At 45.4% G+C, this 20,796-nt stretch overlaps 1 protein-coding gene across 1 annotated transcript in view; it reads left to right on the top strand.

Annotated features, from left to right (window-relative positions):
- Window positions 1-20,796, top strand: part of PODN (podocan) — a 385,969-nt gene that overhangs the window by 221,243 nt on the left and 143,930 nt on the right. Inside the window, exon 4 of the mRNA XM_078673459.1 lies at window positions 5,851-5,915. Within this exon, the coding sequence (XP_078529585.1) occupies window positions 5,851-5,915 (65 nt within the window). The remainder of the gene's footprint in view (window positions 1-5,850; window positions 5,916-20,796) is intronic.

Here is a 20,796-nt window from a genome sequence, read left to right as displayed (position 1 = left end):
CTCGATCATATGAATGCTGAATTTCGTGACCCTTAATTTTGATCAGTTTCATCGCCCCTATTCTGGCTGATGATGATCAATAATCGTATGTATTTATATAGTTATCGCTCCAAACCCTTAATATTTAACACGAAATATGAATATTACATAGGTAATGTATGTGCTTTTTCCTATATATGGTAAGTTCTGATTGTGATATCAATTTGTTACACCAATCTGACATCATGGCAAAATAAATATTTTAAAAACATAATAAGCTTGAAAAATGTACCATCAGTGGTTAGAATTTAACAACTACCTTAAAATAAATGTATTTAGGGCGGTGGGTCCTCCTCCCAAAGATTTTGTTGGGGGAAAATACGGGAAATGGAGAACATTCGAGAATGAACGCGGCCAATAACGTTTGTTAAAATGGACCTTTATTTAGTAATGTATTTTACCCTGGTAAAATTTTGAGAAAAATTACACTACATAGTATTTTAATGTTTCTAGTGCGCCGTGGATCAGTAACATTAGTTAACCCCTTTTGTTGGCCCTGCATAATAGTCCTGTGTTTAAACATTTCCCAAATAACACACACACTATCCCAGCAGGAGCACACACATTCTGTTTGGTATATGCATAGTAGTATTGCAAGCACACAACCATAGCACATTTTATTACCATTTGTAAACGACAGCATTCCCACTAGGCCGGCCCATAGGAGCTTATGACTGCCAGGTATACACCGTTCCTTAGCATAGGTGTCTATTTCTTCCATACCCCAGTAATCACAAAACAGTGCCATATTAAATATAAAATGCTAGTTTCCAAGTTGGCCCAGTGACCGCACTTTAAGCTTCAAAATGGCTCAATGCCACTGTAAACGTGTTTTCAATTTCTTCAATGCTCAATAATATGCTTGGTTCCCTTTTCCATGCGATTCTGGTAAACACTTTCATAGTTACCACAATGTCACAATAAGCATACATTCTTCAAAGCATCTCAATTAACGAACATTGACATTTCCACAGTACTGGGGTAACCCCAGTGCATCAGTTGTCGCCAGAGCTTTAAGTGGCATGTAAAAACAGGGGGTCCCCCAAGGGGCGTGGCCGATATATTTAAGGGATTTTATTAAAACACCTACGTTAGAAATATCTGCTTAGCATTATATGCCGCCCAACGGGTATTTTGCTGCTTCTTTCTGCCCACTTACAGCCCTGGTTGTAGCAATACCAGGTATTGCACACATTGCTCCGTTGTCTCAATTTCCACAAAGTGCACATTCCTAGTTTTCACGATGGCTCTGTTAACACCCATTGCTAGTTCAACATTGGCACCGATGCAAACACACATGCCAGCACATACACACAAGGGCAGGCACACAATCATACTTAAAACAAGCATTTACAATGCAATGGTCTCGTCTTTGTTAAAGTTAGAGCTATTGGCATTGGAAATGGCATTTTTTTCATTTTTTGTTTTTTTAAAAACATAAATAAATGGTATTGTCTTTTACAATGGCGAAAGGTGAGCATTAGAGAATAGTAGAGAGTATTAGCACACACAGAGAGCCCAACACACACATACACAGAGCCCAACACACACACACACAGAGCCCAACACACACACACAGAGCCCAACACACACACACAGAGCCCAACACACACACATACAGAGCCCAACATACACACACAGAGCCGAACACACACACACATACAGAGAGACACACACACACAGAGCCACACACACACACACACACACACACACACACACAGAGCCACACACACATAGAGCCAAACACACATAGCCACACATACAGAGAGAGCCACACACACACACACACACACCCATACACACACACACAGAGCCACACACGCACACACAGAGCCACACACACACACACAGAGCCACACACACACACAGAGAGCCACACACACACACACAGAGCCACACACACACACACACAGAGCCACACACACACACACAGAGCCACACACACACACAGAGAGCCACACACACACACACAGATCCACACACACAGAGCCACACATACACACACACAGAGCCACACACACACACACAGAGCCACACACACAGAACCACACACACACACACAGAGCCACACACACAGAGAGCCACACAGAGAGCCACACACACAGAGCCACACACACACCGAGCCACACACACACACACACACGGAGCCACACACACACACACACACACACACACAGAGCCACACACACACACACACACACACACAGAGCCACACACACACACACAGAGCCACACACACACACACACACACAGACACACACACACAGAGCCACACACACACACACACACACACACACAGAGCCACATACACACACCCACACACACTGAGCCACATACAAATACAGAGCCACACACACACACAGCCACACACACACACACACAGCCACACACACACAGAGGCACACACACACACACACAGCCACACACACACAGAGCCGCACACAGAGACACACACACACAGAGCCACACACACACACACACACACAGCCACACACACACACACACAGAGCCACACACACACACAGAGCCACACACACACAAACACACACAGCCACACACACACACAGAGCCACACACACACACAAAGCCATAGAGACACACACACACCCTCACCCCGGGGACTCTCCTTATTTACAAATGGGTTATTCGAGGCCCCCACCAACTCCCAGGGCTCACCCTTTGCTTCCCTCAGTCCAGATCAGCTGGTGCGCTGGCGTCCATGCCCTGGGCACCCACTGCCCCTCACCACACGCCCACCTCTGCCCAGGGAACAGAGGCAAGAAAAGCGATCACAACCAGGGAACAGAGGCAAGAAAAGCGAGCACAACAGGAACAGACGCGAGAAAAAACGATCACAACCAGGGAAGAGAGGCAAGAAAAAACGGGCACAACCAGGGAAGAGAGGCAAGAAAAAGAACGATCACAACCAGGGAACAGAAGCAAGAAAAAACGATCACAAACAGGGAACAGAGACAAGAAAAAACGATCACAACCAGGGAACAGAGGCAAAAATACGATCACAACCAGGGAACAGAGACAAGAAAAAACGATCACAACCAGGGAACAGAGGCAAGAAAAAATGATCACAACCAGGGAACAGAGGCAACACTTGGAAGACTTACATATTCTTGGAATGGCTATTTATGCAAAGAACGTCAACTTTGCAAGGACAGAAAGTCCAGTGTTATCGTAAGGTTATCGTAAGGTTGAAGTTAAGAAACCTATATCGTCTTCCCTTGTTGATTTCAACCCTTCGACCCTCCAGCTGTTCGTTAGCCCTGACTGAGGATAGAAAAGCATTTGACAATAATCAGGTATGTGAGTTGAGGATTTATCTGCCTCCTGAAGCATTATACCATGGGCTCAGTTGCGTTCAGTCGTCCACAACTTGTCACTCGATTTGGAATACACATTCCGGAGTCTGATGGACTAATTCTGCGTGAACCTAGAACACTCCACCCCATCGGGTCTTACCTTCAAGTGCGTCTTAACCCCGGGCTGTTCGCTCGCCTCGTATTCCCCAGTAACTAGCACTTCCTGGTGGATCTCCTCTCATAGACACTGGCGCCCGTTGGACGGAAGGTGAAATAATATAGGCTGCACCGGCACGAAAATAAGCAAGAGCGGCAGCAAACGAAACGCAGCCATGGGCGCAGCAGTCAGAAACCAGAGCACGCACGGCACGTACACAAACGCACGACACGTATCGTACGCGCATGACGTAGACAACGTCAGAAGCCAAGGTTGCCATGCTTACTGTGGTCACTGGCTCCTTTCCATCTCTTGGATTCTTTGGTGAAGCGCGATGAGTCCCTTCTGCTTCAAGCAGACACTTTGTACTACCACACTTTCGGAGACCAAGCCAAGTTTGGGACGATTTACCTGCCCAGAGTGCGCTCACGGCTCACCGACGACCATGTTGGATACTGGCACAGATAGAACTTCCGGAACAGAAAGAGGGGAGGTGGAGAGTTGTAATAAGCCAGGAGACGTGTCCATCACTACTCTTGCTTCTCTCCCCTCCCCTCTACAACATATTGAGAGTTGGCATAGGCGGGACTTCCACAAGCTTAGACGCTGTAGGTGGAAGACTGTTACAGGGTGAGAGTGCTGTCCGTCTCACGTCATCTTTTGTTTGAAGACTTGTTCATTAAAGTTGCATAAAAGTGTAGAACAAGCGCTCCATGGCGGGTCCGGGGATGTGAGGGTGGAGGGATGTGCACAATCCGGGGAACGGCGGAGAATAAATCCCTCAGTCGCTCGCAGGCCAGAATAGATCTCCAAAACGCTCCGTCATTTTCAGATTCGGGGGCGTGTTTTTCTTTCTCTCCTCTACCCATTAAAATTCCAGCCAATGGGAAGAGGAGAGAAAGAAGCAAAAACAACACGCCCGTCAATCCGAAATGGACGGGGCTTAAAGTGACGGACAAAGCTCTTCTCAAATGGCTGGCCGCCGTTTAGGAAGCCAGCCAATGGATAAGAGCTGGCTTGTTTAAGCCCCATACTAGAAAACATAACATCTCGCCAGCGAGACTGCACAAGCGCAGCCTACGCAGGCCGAGACCTAAAAAGGGGGTGTCACAGGTCCGTACACAGCCACACATGTGAACATACTGTAGCATCCAGGCACCTACTCAGGTGCATACAATAATAAACCGAGAGGTTTCCTTAAATAAACACACGTTTTGTACTATTTTTATACATGTTCAGCTTAGCAACATGTCATGTTTCACAATCTTAGTTAACTCAGTGCCAAATATGCCCTGTTTATCTTCTTAGATTATTATTCAGATGGTCCTCAGTCCACATTGAGATACTAATATTGTACACTGAGCATCCACAGTTAACCTTCTAAGTTACTAACCTTCTCCAATTTGGTACGCTCAACACTGTATGTAGAAGTTACGTAATTTTTGTCTGTTTTCATTGTATTACAACTTCGGCATACGTCATAACTTTCCCGCCAAAACATTCCCATATCATTGGCACAGCAGTTACTTTTCCACATCATCACCTTTTCCTGCCCTTCTCCTTTAGCTACTCGTCGGATTGTCAATCTGAAGGAACTCCTTGTCAAAGTATTGTGTTCGTATTTGAAGGTTATGTTGACGTAATGATTTAGGAAAGTAAATGTGATGAAGAAATGCAGACCTGCCAAAACTGAAGTTAATTTTACAGTGTGAAAGGAGGGTACGTGTTCTTGAAGGCTGTGAATGGATGGGGTTTGAAGTGGGGGATGGGATTTGGAGTGGGGGTGTGATTTGGAGTCCATCACCACTTGGCCAAACATGGATAGGGTGGGAGGGCAAGGAGAGAGGACACTGCACAAACAAACCCTCCCACTCGCCACCACAGACAAATCATAAATGCTTCTGAGGCTGCAGTCGACGCCCTGGGGAGGTTCTAAAACCCCTGATGCAAGTCATCTGCCTAGAGCCTCTACACAAAGAGGTGGAAACCTGCTCTCTGTAGGGGTTCCAGCTCACTACACACACCACTCTCACCTGGTGACCGCGTGAAGTGAGCCGATATCGTGTGATACCATTCAGCGCCCTTTGATTTGGCTGACCTGGAAATGTTGCATGGAACAAAATGTGGAAAAGCAAAGGGGGATGATCCCTAAGTAATTTAAATTGTTTCTTGTTAGTAATTATTAAATCATAATCATCTGCTTCCACTATGCGATCCTGCTAATTTACTAAATCACATGATCTAATTAAACCATCTTATAATGCTCAAAATGAGAGTAGTGCTGCTGTAAATACATTACCAATCAAAATGTGTCTAATTCTTTTTTGCTATCATTTAAAGGGCTTCCAGAGGATGTGTTTGAACAGCTGGAGAACCTGAACTACCTGTACCTTGCAAATAATAAGGTAGGGTGAAGGTAAGGTGGAGTAAAGCTTGCAGCTGACCCTTTATCTCAGTCTTTCTGAACAGGAAGAGATGGGTTGCATTAAACAAACCTGCCTCTGGAATACTGCCGATTTTTGATGAGTCTAGGTTACAAGAGCATATATGTGCCTCTTTGACTGTGGCTTTTCTTTTATTAGCGGTCACTTGTCATCAGTGCCACCCGAGGGCTCTTAAACGTTAAGGACTATTAGAACTACGTACAACAATATTTTTTAAAGAAATAAGATGGCGTAACTTTTTGCCTGATTAGGTCAAACTAAAGCAGAGACTTTTTTATCGCTAGTCGTAATAGGTATCTGCACAATAATTATTGTAAAATATAAAATCTATATGGTCATTGTTCAATTTCCCAACTTTAAAAAAATAATTGATGACTATGTTTTACTATCTGTACTGCATAAAGCCATAACGACACATAGTTTTTTGATTATATTTTTTTAAATATCATTATTAGTGTACTGCATTTTAAAGTGATACTTTATCCAGTAGGAGGGAAAAGGACATTTTAAGGTAAGTATTGCTTTAAAGAAATACTTACACTATTCATCTTGACCTTAGCAAGAAAAAGAGCAATAATGTAGAAATAAGAAGATTTCCAAATGAACTATTGTGGTACACCTCAGGAAAGGGCTGACTACTTTTGTTACCTTTGTGTCTTTTGAACAAAAGCATCACTTCGAATTTCCCACTAAAGTGTTTCCATTAAAAACAACTCACAAGACATTAAATATATAATGATTCCCAGAAACATAAGTGACTCTCCTCTCCATACGTTTACAGGAAAATATTGATAAGTTCCAATGATTGAGGATGAGAAGCTGACGTCTTTACTCTGAGCTGCTTAGACAAAGTCTGCTATGAAAAGCTAACAGTTTTCTGAACATTTTCAATGAGCAAAGCACCTTAACTCTTGTTGAGAAATGAAACAATTATTTTGTTTAACAACCTTTAAAGCCAAGCTGATTAGCTTTTTGAAGGTTATTTATCTTTATAGAAGTTTTTGATTTATTCCAAACTCATTGACAATGAATAAAGTAGGCAGAAATATATTTCAACACCCTCAATATTAAATAAACACTCTCATTGTGATGTGAAAAAACTATAGGGTAGCGGGTTCAGGGGTTCATTCTTGAGTGACACATAATGGACTGTGATTCCTTCTAGTTATCAACATTGAAGAAGCACTGTGTGGAAACTCAGGGAGCGGCGGCCTCTGGTGCGCTCACAATATGCAAGTCGCTGTGCTCTCCCCCACTGAGAAGACTCATAAGGAGAGAGACAACTTCTTTCATAGTTTAGCCAAGGCGTAGCCCTTTATCTTTATTCACACAGCATCAGTTTAGAGAGACATGAAAACTATAGTTAAACAGACATAAGAGTTATGAAAATACAGGACATAAGATCAGCAAAACAGCTCAAAGAGATTGTCTCCATTTTCATTAACATGCAACTCTCAGAAGGCATATTGCCAGAAGGCCAATATTCCTTATTAATCTCCCCAGCCCTCAATCAAGGGCATCCCAGGGATTATTGGTAAGTATTCCTTTTTGGCAGCTTTCCCTCCGTCTCGCACAGGGATGGGCAATACCATGCCATCACATACACCAGTGCATCGCATACTGCTCCATCCCTGCTGGGGGTACATGTTGAAGAAATATAATTCTCCTAAGGGGTTCACTAATACACCCAGTCCTTTAAAACCAATAAAGAAGAAATTGGCACAGAAGCTGTAATATAAAAATACAATTTTTAATAAGCTCACATGAGGGAGACTGCGTCATACAATACCCTCAGGCCACTGTAGGAGCCAATCTAAGGAGTACTGAGAACAGAGGCCTTATATATGAATAGGTTACATTAGTCAGCATAAAACCAAAGGGAGGTCCTGGTACATACCAGCATGCAAAATGACTAATATGGCTATACAAAATTTGCTTGCTCAGCAAAGTGGGAGGAGAGACATTTCTCCTTACATCAGCGAGAATAGCCTGACAGTTCTATACTAGGAACAGGTGCATTCTGACAGCTAGGCCTTTCTGAGCATGTTCAAGGCTCTAGAAGAGGGAGAAAGCACATGGCAAGCACATGGCTAACTAAGATGGCTACCAAGTACAAAAATGGCTTTCAGCTCATGCTTACAGATTCCTGCAATCTTTAACAATGTCACCAGACAAATCCCCCCAAAATGTTCAACTCCAGGCATCCCAGAATAGGGCAATAAGGTCCACGACGACCAGCAGGTCAGTCCCCCCTCCTGCCTGGCCAGTGCCCACACAAATCACCACCCCTCCATGAGGTCAACTCAGTAAATCAGTCCAAATGTTTTTTGGCAGCCTTAATTTTCTGCTGCAGGCAATTCCTCCTTCCAAGAGTGGGAGGGTGGGTGTCTGCTCTGGTATGTTGGTGCGCAGTGTGGAGAAAAGGAGGAAGTGCAGAAGGAAACATTAATCTCCAATTCCTCCATCAGTTGTGCACTAGAAGCTGTTGATACTGCAGCCAGAGGAGTTAACACCAACATTCTCCTCAGAAAACATGCACGGCTATATATCTCTGGTTTTAAACCCGGAGTCCATAAAACAATATTAAATGCTACTTTTGATAAAGAACATTTTTTCGCACAACAAGTGGATGAAACACTAGAGACGATGAAAAAGGATACTGAAGTGGCTAAATCTATGGGAGCACTTCACACACCCTCTATTAGAGGTTCCTCTTGTCGCTCATTCTACAGACCCCAAACTCAATCCTCCCCCTCTAGAGGATTTTACAGAGGTGGTTATAGAGGCAACAATTCTAAAGGTAGAGGTAGAGATACATCAACCCATACCTCCACATCTACCAACACGCAGTGACTCCATAACAAATCCCTGACCATCTTACACCTATCAGGGGATGTCTGCAACAGATTCTTCCCACTTGGCAATCAATAACATCAGACAAGAGGGTGATGGACATTAGCCAACATGGGTATTGCCTGGAGCTCACCAGCAATCCTCCCAGTATCCCACCTCACACTCACAGACTCTCTCTAGAGCATCAACAACTGCTCAAACAGATAGTACAAGCCCTTTTAATAAAAGGAGCTATAGAACCAGTCCCAATACAACATCAGGGGTCACAGGTCTATTCTTTTTATTTCCTAATTCCCAAAGAGGACGGTTCTACACAGCCAATTCTAGATCTCAGGCCCTTAAACCTATACATACTATCAGAACACTTCCATATGGTCACACTTCAACAAGTGCTTCCACTCCTACAGCAAGGCGATTTTATGTCACCACTAGACTTAAAGGTTACATATTGTCACATCCTTATTCACACAGCACATCACAAATATCTCAGATTTGTAATAGCCGTAAAGCATGATCAATTCAAAGTGCTCCCATTCCGAGTCACTACCGCACCCAGAGTATTCACCAACTGCTTAGCAATGGTAGCAGCTCATCTTAGAAGACAACAAATGCATGTCTTCCCATATCTGGATCATTGGCTTATCAAAGCCAACATATCACAGGTGTCTACAACACACTCAAATTACCATAAATCTTCTACATCAGCTAGGATTCAGAATCAATGTAATAAAATTCCATCTTCAACTGTCACAGCTACAGCCCTATCTAGGAACAATGCTCAACACTCAAGTAGGTCTCGCCTATCCAAAGGCAGCCAGGATCCACAATTTCTCAAAAATGCTACCACAGTTCCAAAGCAATTATTTTCTAAAAGTCAGAACTTTCATGCAATTACTAGAAATGATGGCATCATGCATTGCGATAGTACCTCATGCAAGATTAAAAATGCGTCCTTTACAGGAATGCTTAGCATGTTAATGGACTCCATCACAGGGTCAACTACAAGATCTAATGTTGGTAGACAGCTGCACCTATCACTCTCTGCAGTGGTGGAACACACAAAACGTATCAAAGTGGCGGCCCTTCGTCGACCCTGTCCCCACAGATTGTGCTAACAGCGGACACATCCCTGACAGGGTGGGGTGCCCACTTATAACATCTGAAAAACAATTGATGGACAGAATGCAGAACAATGTCATACATTCACCCCAGTACAGAGATCTGGGCCTAAATCCATCATTTTCTTGCACCCCATGCCATGCCAGTTTGAACGCAGCCATATGCAAATCAGTCTTGGCCCTGTGCTCAATGGGAACAGTCCAGCTCGAACTGCCAGGCCAGGTCCTCACTGGACCTGAAACAAGCCTCGTAGGACTGGTTTCGGGGTTTCATCCCTCAGCAGCCAGGATAGCTTGACTCCAGTGGCATGGAGAGCACGGGACCCATGTCTGGTCATACCCGTCCCACTCGGGGTGGCAAATGAAAAACAACAATTGATGGACAGAATGCAGAACAATGTCATACATTCACCCCAGTACAGAGATCTGGGCCTAAATCCATCATGTATTTGCTCCCCTTGCCATTCCAGTTTGAACCCAGCCATATGCAAATCAGTCTTGACCCTGTGCCCAGTGGCAACAGTCCAGCCCGAACTGCCAGGCCAGGTACTCTCTGGAATGGAAACATGCATCCTAGACCGATTTCGGGGTTTCACCTCTAATCGGCCAGGATAGCTTGACTCCAGTGGTATGGAGAGCACGAGATCCACATTTGGGCATACCAGCCCCACTCGGGTGGCAAATAAAAAACAACAATTGATGGACAGAATGCAGAACAATGTCATACATTCATCCCAGTACAGAGATCTGGGCCTAAATCCATCATTTGTTTGCTCCCCATGCCATTCCAGTTTGAACCCAGCCATATGCAAATCAGTCTTGACCCTGTGCCCAATGGGAACAGGCCAGCCTGAACTGCCAGGTCAGGTTCTCCCTGGACTGGAAACAAGCATCCTAGTACCGGTTTAGCGGTTTCACCCCTCATCAACCAGGATAGCTTGACTCCAGTGGCATGGAGAGCACTGGACCCACTTCTGGGCATAACCCTACCACTCGGGGTGGCAAATGAAAACAGTTCAGAGTCTATGGGACACCAAACACCAGAATCTTCACATCAACTACCTAGAGATTCATGCTGTTCACCTAGCGCTGAAAGCATTTCTACCTCACCTTATAGACAAGGTTTTCCTAGTCTGAAAGGACAATATGACAGCCATGTACTATATACAAAAACATGAAGGAGACGTTCTCTACAACCCATTTTTCAGATGTTTCCATTCGGATATGATGTCCATCGACCGACATAGTAATGAGGGCCTAAATGTTAAAAAAGCTAAAAAGAGTACATATTTAGTATGCAATTAAAAATATTGTAACAACTTTATTAATTAAAACATTAATATAATATTTGTATTTATTAAATTATAATTAAAATATTTTAAATGAATCCTATACGTCACTATTAATGATTATTAATTCATAATAAAATATATATTTTTGCTTTAGGTGGAAATGTATCATTTAATTTAAACTTCAGAAAAATGATTGTAATTTTTTTATATATTTTAATTAATTAAAGATTATATTACAAATAAAGTTACTAGTGCTGTAATATTTTTCTTTTCTTCAACATGTAAAACAATTTACAATATTACTTAATCATATACATATTTTTATTATTGTTTCAAGTTATATAAACTTGTATTTTTATTTTCCCTACACTTTACCAGAGGAAGACAATGCAGTGGGGCAGGGAAGCTCTGTAGGATAAAGTATCTGCAAACTTCAATGTAATTTAATTTATATTTTAAGAAAAAAGTTACATTAGTGTTTAAATGTAAAAAAGTTTGTTACAATGTTTTATAATTAAATAATAAAAATGTTGTATTTTTTATTTTCTTTATCATTAAACAACAATTATATATATATTTAACTAGTTAGAAAAATGTTATGTAATTTACCAATATTTTCTTAGATGGTTTCATAATGTCCTTGTATTATTTTCTATGTGAGGGCGTTGCAGTACCAGTGTTTGGCCATGTGTGGCGCTGGACTAAGTAATTAAGTGGATTTTGTTTGCAACCACTGAAGCTATTTTTGGATACTGTACATTTACAAAGAATTGAGTTCAGTGGTTTGGCATAAATTATTAAACTTTCCTATTGTTTGTGTTTTAGTAAAACCCGTTTGTATCTGGTCCAACCCTAATAACTGTTGAACTAAATATACTAAAAACTGCAACACTAATTTAACCTGACAGTGTAACCCTAGATTTCAAATTTGGAACAACAAGAAGGTCTTTGGCATAGTTGAGTATGTCAGAAAACCTGGAAAGATGTGGTGGACCTGAAGAGGAGGACCCTAATCCAAACCACAAAAACAAGCATATGCAACTACAATTCCATGAAGCCTAGGGCAAAAATGCATTTTTGTAGTTGTATCTGCGATCTTCATATTAATCCTAATATAGCCCTGAAATATTTTTTTAAACTTGAAGGACAGATGTTTTCAGTTTAAAGATACCTAAAACAGTTGGCTGTCTCCCGTTGAAGAGCAAACACGGTTCTCAAGAACACCCTTTTATTCTAGAGGCTCTTTAGGGGCAGAGGTATTTGGCAACATTACATTGCAGAATTCGTCTTTTCATGACCACACACGTATGCTACATCAGCCATTTCTGTTGCTTCATCTTCTGCCCTGCTCTTGGACATGTCTATGGATTTTGTTAATGGAGACAGTCCAGAATCTTCCTATTTAGTACAAGTAAAAGAACACCATGGGAAGCTGTGCTTTTGGGCTGCTACAACATCTCTCTGGCTCATGCAGCCTTGAAGCATCCAACATGGCAAATGGAAGCGCACTAGAGCCATCTGGCCAAGAGGTAACTAATGTTCATGTGACATCGTTCCAGCTTCTACCGGCTTAGGTTGGCTGCGTCCTTCTTGGAAGTCTGCCTGGCATAAGTGGCCAAAAGAAACATCTACACCGTCTCCAAACAAAGAAAACAAGATGAACTTTGGAGTGCAAATTGCTATGTTACTTCCAATTTTACTAGCAGTGCTATCTGGGCCGGTAACTAGTGCTCAAAATGTGTACTTAATTACATTTGACCGGAATCTAATAAAATACACTTTTAGCAAAAGAGATTATTTTGCACAGCTGTTCCTTTGCATTATTGGTTAACATTTCTAACACTATCAATTATGATATATAGAAAATATAGCTGCTTCCCTTTTCGCACTCCTTCCACTGCCCTTTCTAGAATTGGTCCCATCGCCAAGAGAACCTAGGGTAAATATTGCGCTTTGTAAAACTCCAGTTACATAACAAACATAAAATGAAGGCAGTCAATGTGAACAATGGTCGTGTGTAAGAAGAGGTAAGTCAGAAATAGTGGGCGCTTTTCATCTTGCGTTGTGACCTATGCACTAATAGGTTGCATCACAAAATGTCCACTTGTAGGGGGTCGCAGAACAAGCTCCCTGATATTAATGAGGCAGATTGCTCTTTGCGACTCCTTGCAATTAACTATCCAGGGATGGTGGCCTGCAAAGTTCTGTAGATCTTTATCTCTGTGCTTGTATTCCAAACAGGACATATTTTTGAAGCAGCCTCTATTCTATGGAGGAACTGGTGCTTCTTTAAAAAATGTTTCCTTTCGGGAAGAGATCGGGGACCGGGTTGTGGTGGTCCCCTGAGGCTACCTGACACAAATTCCCAAGAGGAATCTGATGTACATCGTTTACCATCTCCTTTGAGTTTTGGTGACTGTGCCATGGCTTGCAATTGCAGTCACAAACTATTAATTCATACCGTTCTGACTTTCAGTTCAAGACCCCTTCTTCATTGTGACTCGAATGAGTCACAAACCCTCTTTTACAAGTTGAAAAAAAAATCCCACGCCAAAAGGGGTTTTGTGTATTGCCAAATACCATTTTGCAGTCGCACACCCTGGCAATTTTAAAACTCACTGTTTCGAAACAAAAAGTGGTTCGTTCATTAGACCCCATGTGTCTTCCCCTTGATACATATTCTACAAATTAATGTGCTGGTTGCGTAAAGGCTAAAAGCACCTAGGCTAATTTCACATGGATTAATAGCTTTTATTAAACTACCTAAGGATGCTGCTGTGTTATTTTCATGTTCTATTTACATCCAAATTATTGTTCACATTTAGTAATTAGAACTCGTCTCTAAATATTGGGCCCGATTCACAAAGGTAAACTGAGACGAAAGTCCAACTTTTCACAAAGGGTATTTAGGGTTAGTTTAGCTAGACGCTTGTCTCAGTTTAACTTAAGTTTTGGTCCTAAATTCAACTGAGACCAAAACTTAAGTTGCACTGAGACAAATGTCTAACTTTACTACTCATAAATGCCCTATGTGAATACCAAAAGTGATATAGTTAAAATGTTCATCTCAGTTTACCTTTGTGAATCGGGTCCATAGTTTTAAAACTTTTTCCTGAACTTGTATAGTATTAAATCTCCATTCCAGGCCCTCACTCTAATTGATAATTTAGGCTTACTCTTTATTTTAGCCTTGATTACTAGTTTCCCAATTCTTGGCGATTTTTGGTGATTTGTAAAGAAACTGGTTCTAATTTGTAATTCTTTTTCTCTGGTTTAATCCAGGAGCGCAACTACGCTGACAAAGATGTAGTGTCCTAGCATGGACACGTTCTAGTGTTCTGCAGTGTATTGCACATCGAACACACACCCATCACCTACGTCACTGGGTCAGGTGACGAGGCCAATAAAAGGGGCCGAGCGCACGTGCTCGTGGCCATTCCCACTACCCCTATCTGGTGTCCGTGTCTACATCATTGCTGCTCTCTAACATGCGGGCCTAGGGCCCTTTGCAATTTTACACTGGCGACGAGGCCGGTAGTGCAGCCCATGCGTGCCACTACCCACAGCAAAAAGAAAAGGGGAAGAGAGCTGCCCGCCTGGAGGGCATCCCCTGCAGCACGGCGCAGCGCGCCGAGAAGCCGGTGGGCACGTCGGAGCCCCGCAGCGACCGGGAGGCCCACAGCAAGCTGACCGGAGCCCACCCACGTTGGCCGCCACCAACAAGTGCCACCAGGAAAGAGCGGACCGCCCAGTGCCCACCTGAGACGGCCGCGAAGCAGTGACCCCACGGAGCGGTGCACCGGCCGGGCGGAGCCCACCCGCCACGTCCGCGACAGAGCATCAGGCCTGCAGGCCGAAGGTGAGCTCCAGGGGCGAAGTGCCCGCCATGAACTATGCCAAAGTATAAGCAGGACCAGCGGAGCCCACCCGCGGCCTGCCCGAGTAGTCCCCTGCCCCCGCCGTGTGTGTGACTGGAAGTGGTGGGGCCCAGAGACTAGAGACGGCGTGGGAAGGGGCGACCGGATCCGCAATCAAGAAGAATAACGAGGGGGAGGGAGCGGAGTAGCTACCCGCCTCCTGACCCCCCTCGCAACGTGGTCCGGACAGTTAGCGGGCCAGCGGAGCCCACCCGCGGCCCGCCGGTAGCACCCCCAACAACGAAAGAACAAGCAGTGCCAGCGGAGCCCACCCGCGGCCTGCGACAAGCATGGCAGGTCTCCGCCGCGCAGCGTGTGCAAGGTGAAGCTGCTGCGGCGGGAGACCGGAGAGTGGAGCCTGCAGGGCCGGATAATTACCAGCGTTTGAATAGGCAGAGCCGGCGGAGCCCACCCGCGGCCTGCCTCGAGCGCCCCCGCCCAGGCAGGAGTGACAGGAGCGACGAGCTCCCCCGCCTGAGGGAAGCATCACCACCTCCCCCGCCTGCGTAAGGACTGCCGAGGCTGCCGCGGACTGGGAGGGGAAAGCGGGAGAATAAGCAAGCGCCTGCATGCGGCCAGCGCCGCCGAGATCTAATGTGCCCCCACCTCGTGGGCTCCATGTGAGGAACAAAGTGCCTGTAAGCGGCCAGCGCCGCCAAAGATAAGCTTGAAAGTGTGCCAAATAAACTTCAAAGTGTGCGAGACACTGAGCCTTTTATCCCCTGCACATCACATACCCACAGAACTGCCTCGCCATCATGCCTGCGCCCTCCCGCCCCCAAAAGTACACAAAAACAGGGAAGAGACTCACCAGCAAAGAGGTGGCGGCCAGCCCCTGGGGCCGGTTCACAGCAGCAGCTCCAGTCCACAAGGAACACCGGGAGGAGCAGGGACAGTAGAGTGCACAGTCAGGGAGGAGAGTATCAGGCACAACAAGCTACTGCTGAAAGGAAGCTATCCAGCAACACTGCCACCCAGTGGCCAAAAGGAAAAGCGCACCTGCCATTCAAGAAAGAAAACAAGCATTGCACAAACCCACGATGGGTCAACAGTAGCAAGGGGCAATGGATTGAGTAACCCCCCCCCAAGAAAAGCATATAATCTCACGCAGCAAGTAAGTGCGCAACAGCGCAGAAGACACCCACACACACCACCAAGGAGTCGGCAGATGCCACTTCCAGCGCGACGTGGGAAGAGGCACGAACGCCTCACTAAGCATCCAAGCACTGACAGAACGTCTGGAGGAAACGACTGCCAAGCACTGGAAGAACGTCCAGGGAAAAGACTGCCGCGATCAAAGGACGGAGAGAGCAGCGACGCTTTGTGGCCACAGGCGCTCACCGCAGCATTAACTACTCCCGCCAACGGTCCAAAGCAGCAAGTACCTGACGACAGCCAAAGAAGCAAGTACCCAACGTCACGCAACAGGCGTCCAGGAACCCTGAACAGTAAGTGCGCAGAAACGCGCCACGTGGCAACGCAACAGCCACCGCAAGGAGAAAGAAGAGCGCAGGCAGCGCCATCGCGCAGAACAATTATCGCGGACTACCACCCGACGTGGCGCCTCCCAGGAGCCGATCCGCAGAATGATCGCCCATCAAGTGCTGACCCACGACGGGTCCCCAAAAAGATTGTTGAAGCGCAAAGTCCGACAGGACGACCGAAGGCAACCTGCCAGACATCGGCAGAAGTGGACCGCCAAACGGTCCAGGACGTTCAACCATGAAAAGGTCTACGGACGTGGACCCCCGAACGTCACCAACCAGAATCAAGAAAAGAAGGTTCGCGACACCAACTCTGGCTGCTGAGGAAGAAGGAGAAAGTGTCCCCGACGGGGATAAGACATGGGGTACACATGCAGAGTGCGCGCACTGCATGGAGGAGCCAGGTCAGGAGAGAAGACACAAGATCGGTCCAAGTGATGTCGCGAAGCAGAAGGAAGAAAAGAAGAGATCTGAGGGGCACGTCTGCCACTGTGAAAAGGAAGGAAGAAAGGGAGAGATCTGAGTGGCACGTCTGCCACCGTGAAAAGGAAGGAAGTATATCCATGTGGCCTGTTGCCACAGTTAAGAGTGGAAGGAGAAGTCAGTGCGAAGCAACGTCCCCACAGTGAACCAACTAAGGAAAGAGGGAGGAGTGCAGGAAGACCACTCACACTCCCGAGGAGAAGGAAGGCGACAAGTGCCAGGACAACGGTGCGAGGAACACGAGGCCGGAAGAACACCAGTGGCAAAGAAGACCAGCTGATAGACGATGTTTCCGCACACCCAGGATCTGCGGAGAGGAGCAAGCAAGACCGTTTGTGACATCCACCTTTGGGGTCACACGGACACTGGACAAATGCCAGCCGTGGTGACTCAGGGGCAGAGGCCTCCGGGACGCAAGTCCCCGCGACGAGAGATGGTCCTCCAACGCCCATCCGAAAGGTCAGGGGAGGGCGAAGACATCGCAAGCAAAGACAGAAACCAACAGCTACCTTCGGGACGAGGCAGCGGAATCTGAGGTGAGGCACATCGTCTCCTCCATACCCCCACTGACGGCGGCGCAGGAGTAACCTGATGTGGCACATCCAGCCCAGCGCAAATCCGAGAAAAGAGGACCTCAAGGATATCCCGTGGCAGGGGAACACCGACGAGAGAGGTCATCCTGGTGAGAGGGATGCCTTGCAACAGATCTGACTTTTGCCAAGTAGGACACAGACTACAAGTGAAGCCAAGGCCGAGACCGGAAATCGTGCATCATTCCCCGGCGAATGACAAGAACTCTAACTGCACCCGTCGCCATGGAAGTTAGCAAAAGAAGGACTGTGAGGACAATTTTGTCGCAGAGTCGTCAATAGACTGGTTCCATCGAGCACCCCAAACCGGTGCCACTGTGAACTGGGGTTCCCCGCAGCAGATTGAACATCATCTGTGATTCCAAGCAGCGGCGGATATAAGGACTCCACGGAAGTTGAACACTTTACTGCATCCTGATACATTTTGTTTTCCCCACAGGTTGATTTCTGTATGTGGGTTTTTGCGATTAAAAAATGGGAGGGATGTAGTGTCCTAGCATGGACACGTTCTAGTGTTCTGCAGTGTATTGCACATCGAACACACACCCATCACCTACGTCACTGGGTCAGGTGACGAGGCCAATAAAAGGGGCCGAGCGCACGTGCTCGTGGCCATTCCCACTACCCCTATCTGGTGTCCGTGTCTACATCATTGCTGCTCTCTAACATGCGGGCCTAGGGCCCTTTGCAATTTTACAAAAGGTAGAATCAAGGGTACCCAAGAGAGCGTTTAAAAACTTGGAAGTTTCCTCGCACACTCTTATGAAACGTGCCCACCCTGCAGAAAGAGGAGGTACACAGACACACACACACACAAAACCTGTCAAAATCCCAAAACTTGTAATTAGTTTAATCGAAAGTAATTTTATCAGCGTTTCCTAACTGTTCAAACATGATTAATTCATGGAAAAAGTCAAACGAAATTGTATACTCTGTCTAGTATTACTGCATAACGATTAAATATCAATTCTCACCTTACCAGTCACCGCCATAGATACGTTTATAGTACATGACAGGGAAGGAGGATACTTTGGCAGAATCCTTTATGCAATTTTGAATCATAGCTCCTCATGTAAGCTGATATGACTTGCATCAGACACTATACAAAGTGAACAGATAAACAAGTTATTTACTTTTGGTAATAATCTTTCTCATGAATATTCTATCTAACCACAGAGTCCTCTCCTTTTGAATTCCACCGTAAGCAATTCTAGATCTGAAAACTTTTAATTAAATGCTCCAGCATGCTGACAGGTCACGGCATGGAGTCATATTTTGTGCCACCTTTGCTTGCTGACCTCCATTTACAATAAAATATTCCATGCCTAAGGTGTAGGGCATCAGTGACATATTTCAATCTTGACAGTGTGCAAAATCAAACATGCAACATTATTAAGCACTAGAAGCCCAATGCACAGAACGTGGAAGCATGTTCTGTCGCACTCTGATTGAAAATAGAAGAAACTGGAGGAGGGTTGAGAGAAATAGAAAGGCGTAGCCATGATGAAGAACATGCACACTCCACTGTCAGACATAATTGAAAAACCAGTTTGGCAGGTAAAAACATATTATTCCCCCCTGCAAATGGGAATCAGATCGACTTAGCAATGGCAGAGGAAGAAGAAGATTAGGCCTGACTATGTTGTTGGTGACCCTGAGCTCCGTCTCAACCACCACATGCCCTGTAGCCACGAAAAAGCTGAATGGGTTTCTGAACATGCTGAGATGGCTGCCTCTGGCATTAAACCAGACCTGGGGAGTAACCCCTGAACATCTGGCATTGTTGATGGAACTGACAGGCCAGGGAGAGTTTAGCCCAAGGAGCAGGTCGTAGAGCAGCTCTCTTTGAATCACTTGAAAGGTGAATCAACAGCAAGGAGCCAACAAAAGGCATGTCCAGGACTGATGGCGAATCACCAGACTAGTACTTATAGCATGGCCCACAAAGTCTGTGGTACCCAGAGTGACAAGTAAAGTGTACCAGGCTACGTCCTGTCTATCATGGACCATCTGGGTGAAGTTACTTCAGAAGTCTTTAGGGAGGGTGGGTAAAATGTTGCTAGCCATTTCAAGAAGCCATGAGTTTATCTCTCGATCAAGCAACAGTAGCCAGAGGCAGTAATGTCAAAATGTCAGAAGACCACACTCTCTTGCCAAGTGCATCAATGCGCTTCAATTCTCTGTCTGGTGCTGCTGAAGGAAACACATTCAGATTGACTTATCTGGCTGAAGTTTGATTTTGAGGCATTCCGGTGTGAGTTGGTGTGTCAGAAACACCAGATTACCCGAAGCCGGACCAAGTCACCTAGTTGTGACAGGGTGACGTACCTGCAGGGCCGAACATGGTTTAAATAAGTCTGCCAATCAGGGTATTATTCGGGTCTTTATTGAAAGGTAGCAAAGGCTTTGAATTTAAAGGACCACCTATAAGATTCCTGTAAGCAAATTAACGTTAGTTTCCACAGTTGACTACTGTAGTTGTCAGCACCTCCTCAGCTCACAAACTACCACCATGTAAGTGCCCTTTCCTCGGCGAGGTGCCCAGATGCTTTGTTCAGTTTTCTGAGGAGGTATTAAGGCCACTAATATTCTGGAGGTTTAAATATAAGCCAGCATCAGTATAGGAATCATAACCATTTGTCAGCCTCATGTGGAACATTCTGAAGGGCCAGAATTATATTTGAGTCTGAAAAGACCAAGACCTCAAAGCAAATAAGATACTGGCACTGAGGCAAAGGTATTGCCATACCATGGGCAGTGCCCTAGTGATCGTGTAGTGAGAAATTGGCTCAGATCTAGATGAACTTAACTTCGGATACGGGAATGGTGTCGGGCTCAGATCTGTAACTGACCCCCTTTAAGCCATGCCAGTGCTGACCCAGGCAGAACCAGTGTGGCCTTTGTCGAATGAGTGGAGAAGTGGGTGTACTGGTTGATCCATGGGGCCAAAAGGCACTCCAGTGGGACCCATGATTATTTGAAAAAGCTGCAGCATTTCCTCCATGAAGGACTCTCCCTGCTATGCAGTTGAATATGGTCCACTACATTTGGGGTGCATCGTCTCCAGCTGTGGAATGGTGCCGTAGTCAGACCGCTTGTGCGATT

This window comes from Lissotriton helveticus, chromosome 1_2 (genome assembly GCF_964261635.1).
Source record: "Lissotriton helveticus chromosome 1_2, aLisHel1.1, whole genome shotgun sequence".
Classification (NCBI taxonomy): Eukaryota; Metazoa; Chordata; class Amphibia; order Caudata; family Salamandridae; genus Lissotriton; species Lissotriton helveticus.
This window is presented reverse-complemented; position numbering and strand designations above follow the sequence as displayed.